General features: G+C 41.4%; 2 protein-coding genes across 2 annotated transcripts; one reads left to right on the top strand and one right to left on the bottom strand.

Moving 5' to 3' along the window:
• Positions 1-496: 496 nt before the first annotated feature.
• LOC130490733 (olfactory receptor 11A1-like) lies at positions 497-1,357 on the bottom strand. The gene has a single exon (XM_056864541.1). It carries the CDS (start codon positions 1,355-1,357, stop codon positions 497-499), a length of 861 nt encoding a protein of 286 aa, XP_056720519.1.
• A 5,416-nt stretch (positions 1,358-6,773) lies between these two features.
• On the top strand, positions 6,774-7,700 carry LOC130490732 (olfactory receptor 2AP1-like). The gene has a single exon (XM_056864540.1). It carries the CDS (start codon positions 6,774-6,776, stop codon positions 7,698-7,700), a length of 927 nt encoding a protein of 308 aa, XP_056720518.1.
• The last annotated feature ends 5,088 nt before the right edge of the window (positions 7,701-12,788 follow it).

Raw genomic sequence — 12,788 nt, 5'->3', positions numbered from 1 at the left:
TTTTCTTTTAGTTTGACAGCATGCACCCTGCACCAGCGTAAGTGCCCCTTATTCTGTGATAAGTGGGCACTTACACTGGTGTGGGGTCATGCTGCCTCCACACCACTTTTGGCCCCCAACCTCAGGAATGGGCTGTTAGTCATAGTGCCATACTGTTTAGAGCTGAATTGGCTGCATGAACAGTACCATTAAAGTAAAGTATGTAATATGTTCATATATCTGAAAGCAAAGATTACCAAAATCTCCAGGTATTTCCCAATCTGGAGCTGGCAACTCTAGGAAGGTGTGAGATCTATAGTAACAGGGCACCAAAGCACTGACCTTTGGCTGTAATCTCATTCTCACAATTAGCTTTCAAGCAACAAGCAAAACTTAGACACTGACCAGGTGTATGCATCTTTCATTGACCCTGCTTTGATCAAAGTACTTTTGTGCAGAGTAGAATAGGAAGTTAGGAATTTAAATAGATACTATAAGTTGTACCTCATCATCTCCTTTATTTTTCTTTAACATTAACTAGGTAAGTTAGCACACTGTGAAATATTCTGAAGTTTGCCACCTTCCTTTGAGCTTTCCTCAAGGCTCTGTTCACCTCCTTGTTTCTCAAGCTGTATATGAGAGGATTGACTAAAGGGGGAAGGATGGTATACAAGAGGGAGAAAGCTTTGTTCAGTGCAGATGAGTTTGGTAACAGATACACGGTCATTAAAGAGCCATAGTAAGTAGAAACAACAATGAGGTGAGAAGAACAGGTAGAGAAGGCCTTTTGCCTTCCCGTGCTGGATGAGATTCTTAGGATGGCGGTTATAATAAATACATAGGACGTGCAAGTTAGAAGAAATGGGGGCATTGTGTATACAAATAGCAAGACGAGATCAACACGTTCCACTAGCCCTGTGTCGCTGCAAGAGAGTTTTTTCAGTGGAATGGTATCACAAAAGTAATGATCAATTTCATTCGGTCCACAGTACGTCAGCTGCAGCATCAAAACCATTATAATGGAAATCCCTATTAAACCACTGATCCACGACACAGCTGCTAACTGGATACACTTAGTGGTGTTCATAGTCGTCCCATAGTGCAAGGGTTTACAGATTGCTAGGTACCTATCATAGGACATCACAGACAGCAAATAGCATTCTGCCCCTAAACAGTAGCCAAAGAAAAATAATTGCAGGAAGCAGCTGCTGAATGAAATGGGTTTCCCATTCTTCAAGAGAGTGTCCAGCATTACGGGGAGGAGAGTTGAGCTGTAGCAGATCTCCAAACAAGACAAATTGCCAAGGAAGAAGTACATGGGGGTGTGAAGCTGTTGATCGGCCACCACGAGCACCGTGATAAGAAGGTTTCCTACCATCGTCACAATGTAGATGAGAAGAAATCCAAGAAAGAGGAGAATTTGCAGATTCTTCAGATCTTGGAAACCCAGGAGGATGAAGTGGGTAACAAGAGTTAAGTTTCCCCTTTCTCGCCATTCCATTCAATCAATGCCGCCTTCCTCAGTCATAAAGAGTCCCTATGAGCCACTGCAACATTAAACAATCAGTAATTGTTTCATGCATTGAGAACATTGCGGCGGAAAGACTCTGCAATCTAATTAATTTGTTCTTCCTTCAACATCCAGAAGAATTCCTCCCCAATTATGCTACTTCTCCAGGTTAAGGCTATGACTTGTGTTGTCACCTGATCAGGAAAACAAAGGACAGGTTCCATCTTGTACCTTCAGAAGCAGTTTGATCTACTGAAGTCAGCAGATGAAGTTACAGTACCTAGCTGAAATGTTAGCATCTGTAGTCTGAATTAAAATCCAGGAAGAAATTTTAAAAATCATTAATTTGTACGTTTGTCATGTTTGAACAGGATTAAAGAATGAATAAGAATAGATATTTCCAATTCAAATTTCAATCAAATTTTGGGACAGTGAAGAAGAAGAAGAAGAAGAAGAAGAGTAGGAGGGGAAGGAGGAGTGGGAGTAGGAGTTGGTTATTATATGCCAATTTTCTCTACCTTTTAAGGAGAATCAAAGTGGCTTACAATCTTTTTACCTTACTCTCCCCACAACAGACACCATGTGAAGTAGGTGTGGTTGAGAGAGTTCTGAGAGAATTGTGACTGACCCATGGTCACCCAGCAGGGTTCATGTGTAGGAGATGGGAATCAAACCTGGTTCTCCAGATTAGAGTCCACTGCTCTTAACCACTATATCACGCTGGCTCAGGAAATTTCTGGTCACACAAAACAGTCAAAGAAAAAGGTCTTCGTTTGCCTAAAGATGTTGATGGACCACTAGAACATGAGTGATACCTGGAGGGTATTTTCCAGATGACAATGGACTTGCAGACCTAAAGATTTAGAAACACTCAATAACCAGGGAGTGAGAAGAAGTGATGGCATGCTTAAGATGGTGATTTACCTTGATAGAAATGGGGAAAATGCCTAGGTTCGACCTTGCTATGGTACTTCCTTTTGGTTATGCCAGATTTCATTATTAGGGCTTTGAGCTGCAATGACCCCCCCCCCCCACGCACAATCCCTTTGAAATGAAAGGCACCTGAACAAGAGTACATTTACAGCAGAAATATATATTATATATATAATTACCTTTGTGAGATTAGATGCAAGATGAGGATGCTTATTTGCTCTGAATTTCAGGCAGTCCAGAAGGCATATTCCAAAATACCATTATCTTAAGGAGTCTTTCACAAGAGGGCTCAGTCCTGTGCACTGCTGAGCTTATTTTAGTATGTGAATTATCATAGATACAAGATCACCTGGTCCATTATTTATCCTACAAAGAAGCAGGGGACATGTCCCAAGATAGTACTAGACACTAGCTCAAAGGGCACATGTAACAAGCTCTAAAGGGAAAATATTACCATATTTCTTCTCCTTAGAGAAGAAATGTGGTGATATTGATGGAGATTGATGGCTAGGATCCAGTTTGCATTGTCAAGAGAAATTTTCTTAATTACTCTTTACCCAATTTCTCCCTGAAATCCAACAATCCACTCCTTCCCTTTTTAGGAATTCGGAGCCTGTTTCTAATCAATTCCATTCTGATCAAAGAGAAATTTAAAGAGAGGTAGGGCAGGAAGGAAGGTTCTGCAAAATATCAGAATATCACTCTGTAAATTCTCAGGCAGGCACTGTCTTCCCATACCATTGTATCCTCCTACTAGAGGACCACCCTGTGGTGTGATTTCTCTTCAAAGAGAAAATGAGTAATGAAAGAGAAATCTTATTTTTAAAGGAGAAACAATAAACAAACAAGTGGAATCAATGGCTATATCTAAAAAAGATAAAAGAAATTCCCCTCCCCACAACAATTATAGATTCAGCTATTTTTTCTGGTAGTGAAAGATGGTAGAGGGTTGCTGCTTGACCACTCATGCTAGTCAATGGGTCAACCCTGTTCCATATGCCTTTTTTAATCAAAATACAAGGTCACCTTAAATAATATTATTTTCTCTGCTGTTGATCCTCCATGAAATATCCCCTGAATATTTGTTAAAACCTGACCCTGGCCTTATTGATCTCTCAAGCTTTACAGATGCCTACTAAATCATTCTCACAACAATTCAAACTCTATGATCACTATCCCAGGTGTTGTCAGCTCTCTGTTGGGAAATACTTGGAGATTTTTGGGGGTGGAGCCTGAGGAGTGCGGGGTTTGGGGAGGGGATGGAATTCATTGGGGCATAGTGCCATAGAGTTCACCTCCCAAAGCGGCCATTTTCTCCAGGTGAACTAATCTCTGTCGCCTGGAGATCAGTTGGGTTGCCAATCTCCAGCCACACCCTGGAGATTGGCAATGGCAACCATAGCTGTAGTAAAATTAAACTTGTTCATGAGGATGCTTTAATCAAGGGAAATGGGCAATCATTTATAGCACAGATTATTGCACACATTGTTATTTTTGGTAATCTGCCTTGAGTCTCAGCAAGGAAGTTGGACTATAGAGTAAATAAACAAATTCTCCTCTCTCCTTTTCCCCTTTTCCAAATATGTTTCACCTGTAAAGAACCTCTGGGATTTGTGCTGGATTTCTCTTTAGGTGACATTTTCATATCAGTAACTATAGGTGTGATTCCCTTCTGCTTACATAGTGAGGAAGCGGGGTGCAAAAACTATGCAAAACAGACTTTCTTCTCTGCAATTCATTAGTGCTCATTTTGGAAGATTATTTATTTCTCAGATGGAAGAGGAATTTGGGCGAGCAGACAAACAAAACCCATATCCCGGGAGCCTTCATTTTCACATTCATCGCCTCCATTCCCTTGAGTTTTTTTTTCCAAAGTATATTACTTCAGGACAACACTACATCGAGACCTACCTTTTTAATTAGGGGGGGAAAAAAAGAAAAATAATTGTGGATTTCTTTTACTTAAATACAATAGAAGAATCCTTGACATCTTAATAAAATGAACTTTGGGAAGCATACTTCACAATCAAAACTAGCACAAGTTCTTCGGAGCATTTTCCTGATATTGAGAGTAAGAATGATAATGAGTGACTTGAAGAAAAGGACCAATTCCTTTTGCCTTTGCCCACCCAAAAGCAGAAAAGGAATGGATCCATGAAGTCTTCCAGAACTGATTAAGGTTCTCAGAAAGGTAAATATCCATTATTCCACCAATGGTTTTCTTTAACATGTCTATTTTGTCAGGGTATCTTTTTTCTTGATAAAAGGATCAACTATTTCAAGTCAGGAGGTCGTCATTTCAAATGAAGAAAGCTACTTATATTAGAGATGTATTCTGTGAATTAAAATTTCTGTCTGAGAGGTTGGATAAGACTTTTGCCTAAAAACAGAAGCATTTGATCACCCTCTGCTAGGTATTTAACAAATCCCCATTTGAACTATTAATTATGTTGAGAATTGAATGTTGGGTCCTTTTTTAAAAAGGTGAGTACAAACAATAATTACTAGCAAGATGGCAAGGCAGGCATGAATAATTTCTTTCTGGTGAATACGTTGAGCAGACTATAAAGGGCAAAAACGCATGGTCGCTTTAGCCTCCTTTTTTCCCTGTTTCAGCCAGGATTCAGCCAGGATCGAACGCATGCGTTTCGCCGAACATGCGTTCGATCATGGCTGAATCCTGGCTGAAACAGGGAATAAAGGAGGCTAAAGTGACCATGCGTTTTCACCAAAAGAGATGTTAGCAAACATGCAACTCTGTTTCATTCAAACTGGGAAGGTGATGTGTAGGGTTGCCTGGTCCAGGTTGGGAAATTCCTGGAGATTAAGGGGTGGAGGCTGGGAAAGATAGGGACTTTAGTGGGGTATAATGCCATAGAGTCCACACTCCGAAGCATCCATTTTCTCCAGTGGAACTGATCTCTGTAGTGTGTAGATGAGCTGAAATGCCAAAAGATTCCCCAGGCCCCACCTGGAGGCTGGCATCCTTAGCAATGTGGAATAGTGGATGAAGTGTTTAACACAGTGGAGGGGCTCAAGCTTGTGCTTCGTCCGGAAGCTCTTTCCATCATCCTTTCAGCTTAATCTACCTCTGAAGGTTATTGTAGAGATATGTCTGAACCTGTATGTGAAGATTCCTGGGTCGGCCTCCCCCCTCCCCAGTGAAGTATCTCTTTTTGTTTGTTCTTTGTTTGCTTTTAGCTTCCCAAGCAATAACCAAATGCCCAGGAGTAGAGGACTCTCTCTTATAATGGTGCAAATTACCTTTAATGGGTCTTTCAGGGTTTAATGAGGACACTAATCAAAGCACTCATCCCCACTTGTCAAACAAAAGTCTTAGTTGCTTGTTTCAAGCAGCCTAGCCTCCATGTGTGCTCCATAGACGGGACCCCTTCCTTTAGCTGCAGCCTCAGGTTTCTGCACCCTCAGTGCAGATTTAAGCAGCCTGCCCTGTCCTGAGTAGAGTAAGCTGCATTATCTTCCTTTCTCCTTACTCCTAGGATGGTCTGGCCTCCTTACATTATGGAGACTCCATGCCTTCCTGGCTTACCTGTCCCCAAAGACTTAATAACACCAGCTGGCTGACTTTTCTTCCTCTTTGACCTGCCTTTAACAACTTCCTCCCTGTCACACCCTTCTCTCTGCTGATCAGTTCCCCTGGAAAAAAAAGGCTGCTTGTGAGGGTGGATTCTATGGCATTAACCTGAGGTCCCTCATCTCTCCAAACCCTGCCCTCACTAGATTCCACTCCCAAATCTCCAGGGATTTCCTAAATTGGAGTTGGCCACCTTAGACCCACCTTAAAATCCTGATATGGCCATGGAGCTCACTAGTATCCTTGAAGCAGCCACCTCAAGTTCTCGTAGACTAACCTTATAACATGGTCATAATGAGAGTAAGAGATCCATGTGTGTTTCCCTAAATTTTTTGGAGCTGGGATTAAATAAAAATGTAATAAATACATTATGTCCTGTGCCTCTCTTCATCTTAGGTAACATCATGTAACCCGAGGATTAAACTACACAAAGATAATTACAATACACCTGACACAGAAATCAGAAGAGATCAATAAAGAGGACTTCTGGCTTCCTTAACTCCCCTCCATACCAGCACATTGTAGGTTCTATGTCTATGGCACAAGAATTGGAGAGTGTGAATGGGAAATCCAATTATTGAAGTTGCCTATAACCAGTCCTTATGTCAGCAAAATTCTCTTCATCATCACCATCACGCATTGACCAGGCCACCACAAGGAAGCAAATATCACTCTTGCAATAACTTTCGTTATTGTATTTTTCTTTTCAACTGGACTTGATTTTGTATCATTGATATCATGATTGAAAACCAAACGATGATTACAGAATTCATCCTCCTGGGATTTGGAGACCTTTGTAGGTTTCAGATTCTTCTCTTCCTGGTGTTTCTTGTCATTTATATGGCAACTGTAACAGGAAACGTTCTCATCTTCGCACTTATTGTCTTGGATCGGCACCTTGACACTCCCATGTACTTCTTCTTGGGGAACCTCTCCTTCTTGGAGGCTTGTTTCTCTTCCAATCTGTTTCCCAGGATGCTTTTGGCTCTCTTGACTGGGGAAAGAATGATCTCCTTCAGTGGCTGCCTCACCCAGTGGTTCATCTTCAATTCCTTGGAAGCAACAGAATGCTGTTTGCTGTGTGTTATGTCTTATGACAGGTATCTAGCAATCTGTAAACCGCTCCATTATGCAAACATCATGAAGACCCAGACTTGTATCCAGTTAGCAGCTGCCTCTTGGGTTAATTCCTTTTTTATTTTTTTTATATTGCTCAATCTGATGTTGCAGTTAACGTTTTGTGGCCCCAACAAAATGGACCATTATTTTTGTGAGTATTTCCCACTCCTAAAACTGTCCTGCAGTGATACCAGTTTGATACAAAGGTTGAGTGTTGTCGTGGCAGCCATTTTTACACTCCCTCCTTTTCTTCTGACCTTGACCTCCTATGTGTATATTATAGCGGCCATCTTGAAAATCCCTTCCTCCGCAGGGCGGAGAAAGGCCTTTTCCACTTGCTCTTCTCACTTGGTTGTGGTGTCAATTTTTTATGGGTCTCTGATGACTGCATATATGATACCAGCGCAAGCAATAAAGAGAGACCTGGGGAAGTTTTCCTCTTTCCTCTACACTGTGCTGCCCCCTTTGCTTAACCCTTTCATATACAGCCTGAGAAACAAAGAGGTAAAGGATGCACTGAAAAATAATTTTGGAAGGTTCTTCTCTACAAAGCAAGTCAGGTGAAACAAGGTAACATAAACCCTGTTCCTGTGTGATAGTGAACATATCTTTATCCTGACTGTACATGCATACATCTGTTTATAAGAAAGAGCCGATGTGCATTTACTGTACAAATGAAACCAGGGACAAGTACCTGGATAAATGTGGGGTTTCTGTCTCATGTTCAGCTCTACCTGCAATGACTGTACAATGAGAATTACGCAACTCACAAAGAACAATCAAGTGTCCCGTGTACACGGGTTGTAGGTGTGTTCACTGTAACTTGTGAATAGGACTAAAGTAAATGTATAATAAAACTGAGATGCCGTGGGGGTGATCACATTCCTGAGCATTTTTACTTGGTGGAAAGATCTTTTTAAAATACAAATGTCACGTATTGAATTCATGTATTAAACTGTGATGTTGTTCAAATCTGTCTTTTTGCTACTAGGATGTTTGCAGAATGAGCACGATTTACTTATTAAAGTGTCGTATGAAACATATGAAGCACAAACTCTGTCACAATAAGACCTTACACTGGAGCTTTGGAATATTTTTGCTTGAGAATTATAAGAATGGGTGGGTTGAGGGGTGAGGGGAAAGTAGTTGTGTATTTCCTGTGTTGTACAGGTTGGACTAGGAGCCCCGTGGTGCAGTGGTCATCTGCACTACTGCAGTCCAAGCTCTGCCCACAACCTGAGTTTGATCCCAACAGAAGTTGGTTTTAGGTAGTTGGCTCAAGGTTGACTCAGCCTTCCATCCTTCTGAGGTCGGTAAAATTGAGTACCCAGATTGCTGGGGGTAAAGGGAAGATGACTGGGGAAGGCACTGACAAACCACCCCATAAACAAAGTCTGCCTAGTAAACATCGGGATGTGACGTCACCTCATGGGTCAGAAATGACCCGGTGCTTGCACAGGGGACCTTTACCTTTTTAATCTATAATAATAAAAGAATGTGTCCATCCATCTGTCCATCCATCCATCTGCCTGTGGAAGGCACATCTCATTAGAAAATAAAAAGGGGGTTTCAACATTGTCCACCTACTTTAGGATGATTCTGGATGTTGCTGTGTCAAAAATAGAGGAAAGTGGGCCATGCTGGCTGGGTGATTGCCAGACACCAACCCCTGTGCTATGTGCAATAGAAGCTACAATGTTCTTTTTGTGTCAGACAAAACACTTCAGAAATAACGCTAGGAATCTCAACCTTGGCCACCAGCATCAGGATGATGGTGGGACATGCAGTCTCAAACATGAAAAGAATCATAACATCCTGTCCAATGTTATCTTGAGAAACTTTGTACCCCCATGCGCTTTGCAGTGGAAGCCAAGGTTGTTTGTAGCAGATATAAATCATCAGACAATGAGGCTACAAGACTCAAAACTGGCCACCAGCTTCAGGATGTTGATAGGAAAGGGTGTGCATTGAGGAAAATTCTGTTGTAATTTCAGATCTTGAGGGGAGTAACTTTTACCACGATTGCTTATTTTTAGGTAGGGCATTACTAGTTCAGGATTCACATGAAGCTGTCTTATACTGAATCAGACCCCTGGTCCATCAAAGTCAGTATTGGTCTACTCAGACCGGCAGCAGCTCTCCAGGGTCTCAGGAGAAGGTGCTTCACATCACCTACTTGCCTAGTCCCTTCAACTGGAGATGCCAGGGATTCAACCTGGGACTTTCTTCATGCCAAGCAGATGCTCTACCACTGAGCCACAGCCCCTCCCAAAATGTATATAGAGGTCAGAGGCAGCTTTTTATAAGGACAATGGCACCAAATTTGCACTGAGCACACTCCTCCCTCTATTCTAAACACCTCTTAAGTTTCAAGCCGATTGAACAAAGGGGTTCAGTTTTAAAGACCCCTAAAGTAGGTCACTATCTGTGTAGCTGCACCTCTCTACTGATTCCATAAAATGGCAGTCAAGTGGCAGGCTAATATCAGAGCTATAGTACGCAAACAAGGACTGTACACATAAACAATGGTGCTGAACAACAATAGTGTACTATATACAGTATTTACAACAAATAGTCACCAAGAGATTCATTCATCAAGCTGTCAGCTTACTGATACTAATAATATCCGTAGACTCAAAGTAAAACGCCCGGCTTCATCTGTTTCTTGAGCTTCCCTTAAGAGAGTAATGCCAAATGTCCGGTGGACATTTGTTGTAAATACTGTATATAGTACACTTCTGTTGTTCAGCACCATTGTTTATGTGTACAGTCCTTGTTTGCGTATTGTTGCTTTGCACTTTGAATTCACTTGATACTGTTTGCTTAATATTGAGCCTATTGTTGTAATTTGTATTGAACTATTTCAGCACAACTAGGAGTGATTTTGTTTTGGTAATATCAGAGCTAGGAATTACAAGAAACAGAAATAGAATCCATCTGCATTCATTTTCCTACCTTTACAGTGAATGACATTTTTAAACCTTTCCACTGAAAACTCTACATTTGCCATCCTTCCTTGTTGTGGTTGGTTTGCTTCCTTTCGCCAAGCGAAAGTGGCTTCCTTTCCACACTTGCCCACTCCACTCCTTCCCATCAGTCTGCCATTTATCTCTATGGGGCCTTCTCCAGAGTGGCTTGAGTGGCTGTTTTTTCAGCCAAATGATACCAAAATTTCCATAATACCTAAGAATCCCAGATTTGTGTTACCCTTCCAGAAAATCATACTCATAACTTGAACCAGCAATTCCCCTTTATATCTTTGGCTCAGGAAATGCATAACTCATACCCGTTTTCGTTGAATTTGCTGTGCCACCAATGAAGAGAAAATCTTTTCATCATTCCAAGTGGGGCAAAATGAGTATAGCTGTGATAGTAATTTGAGATTGGTCTTTTAGCAAGCATAACATAAATGAATAGACAGTTGTTGCGAGGATCTGCTATTGTGAATGGTCACTGGTCTTATATATGTTCATAGTTTATCATACAAATGACAGAATGTACCTCCTGCATTTTGTGGCCTTTTGACCATATTACTTGCAATTTGGGGGGTGGGTGTGACTATATGCCTATCTGTTAACTTTAGACCTATTTCAAGCCTGTGATTAACTGTGCTCTAATCATGAAAGCTTATTCATCCTTTGAGGTACCACAAGTCTCCTTCTTCTTCTTCTTCTTCTTTTTTTTTTTTTTGATAAACTTCCTAATGCTTCTATCAGTCACTGGACAGGCTATTAATTATGCTACTGTCAGCATTTCTCAGAAGTTATGCCTGTAGAAAAAAATCCCAGATTTGGTTTGAATTTCCCTCCAATTGACATGTTGGTGTCCAGGAGCAATGGCTGACAGCCACCCAACCCCTGCAGTCCAATGGGGTTGCAGCCAACCAGCTTTGCTGCTGTTGAAAAAGGATACATTAGTGCTCATTTGGGAAGATTATTTATTTCTCAGATGGAAGAGGAGTTTGGGTGAGCAGACAAACAAAACCCATATCCCGGGAGCCTTCATTTTCACATTCATCGCCTCCATTCCCTTGAGTTTTCTTCACAGTATATTACTTCAGGACAACACTGCAATGAGACCTACCTTTTTAATTAGGAAAATAGAAAGAACTATAATTGTGGGTTTCTTTTATTTAAATACAATATAAGAGTCCTTGACATCTTAATAAAATGCACTTTGGAAAACATACTTCACAATCAAAACTGGCACAAGTTCTTCGGTGCATTTTCCGGATATCGAGAGAAAGAATGATATTGAGTGACTTGATGAAAAGGACCAGAATTCCTTCTACCTTTGCCCACCCAAAAGAAGAAAAGGAATGGATCCATGAAGCCTTCCAGCACTGATTAAGGTTCTCAGAAAGGTAACGATCCATTATTCCACCAACGTTTTTCCTTAACATGTCTACTTTGTCAGGTTTTTTTTTCCTTAATAAAAGAACCAACTATTTCATGCCAGGAGATCATCTTTTCAAATGAAGAAAGCTCCTTATATTTGAGACATATTCTGTGAATTAAAATTTCTGTCTGAGGGGTTGGAAAAGACTTTTGCCCAAATCAAGAGAAACAGAAGCATTTGATCACCCTCTGCAAGGTATTTAACAAATCCTCATTTGAACTATTAATTATGTTGAGAATTGAATCTTGGGTCCTTTTTTTAAAGGTAAGTGCAAAGAAGAATTACTAAAAAGAGGGCAGGGCAGGCATGAATAATTTCTTTCATGTGGATGTTGAGCAGACTGTAAAGAGACGTTAGCAAATATGCAACTCTGTTTCATTCAAACTGGGAAGGTGGTGTGTAGGGTTTCCAGGTCCAGCTTGGTAAAGATAGAGACCTTGGTGGGGTATAATGCCGTAGAGTCCACACTCCCAAGCATCCATTTTCTCCAGTGGAACTGATCTCTGTAGTGTGGAGAAGAGCTGAAATTCCAAAATATTTCCCAGGCCCCACCTGGAGGCTGGCATCCCTAGCGATGTGGAATAGTGGATGAAGAGTTTAACACAGTGGGGGACTCAAGCTCAAGCTTGTGCTTCGTCCGGAAGCTCTTTCCATCATCCTTTCAGCTTAATCTACCTCTGAAGGTTATTGTAGAGATATGTCTGAACCTGTATGTGAAGATTCCTGGGTCGGGCCTCCCCCCTCCCCAGTGAAGTATCTCTTTTTGTTTGTTGTTTGTTTGCTTTTAGCTTCCCAAGCAACAACCAAATGCCCAGGAGTAGAGGACCCTCTCTTATAATGGTGCAAATTACCTTTAATGGGTCTTTCAGGGTTTAATGAGGACACTAATCAAAGCAGTCATCCCCACTTGTCAAACAAAAGTCTTAGTTGCTTGTTTCAAGCAGCCTAGCCTCCATGTGTGCTCCATGGATGGGACCCCTTCCTTTAGCTGAAGCCTCAGGTTTCTGCACCCTCAGTGCAGATTTAAGCAGCCTGCCCTGTCCCGAGTAGAGTAAGCTGCATTATCTTCCTTTCTCCTTACTCCTAGGATGGTCTGGCCTCCTTACATTATGGAGACTCCATGCCTTGCTGGCTTACCTGTCCCCAGACTTAATACCACCAGCTGGCGGACTTTTCTTCCACTTTGTCCTGCCTTTAACAACTTCCTCCCTGTCACACCCTTTTCTCTGCTGATCAGTTCCCCTGGAAAAAAAA

Source organism: Euleptes europaea, chromosome 18 (genome assembly GCF_029931775.1).
Source record: "Euleptes europaea isolate rEulEur1 chromosome 18, rEulEur1.hap1, whole genome shotgun sequence".
NCBI lineage: Eukaryota > Metazoa > Chordata > Lepidosauria > Squamata > Sphaerodactylidae > Euleptes > Euleptes europaea.
The sequence above is the reverse complement of the archived record's forward strand: the minus strand, read 5'-3'. Positions and strand labels throughout refer to the sequence as shown.

Excerpts from the sequence above, each read along its gene's own strand:
- LOC130490733 (XM_056864541.1), bottom strand. The coding sequence starts at position 1,357 with ATGGTAGGAAACCTTCTTATCACGGTGCTCGTGGTGGCCGATCAACAG.
- LOC130490732 (XM_056864540.1), top strand. The coding sequence starts at position 6,774 with ATGATTACAGAATTCATCCTCCTGGGATTTGGAGACCTTTGTAGGTTT.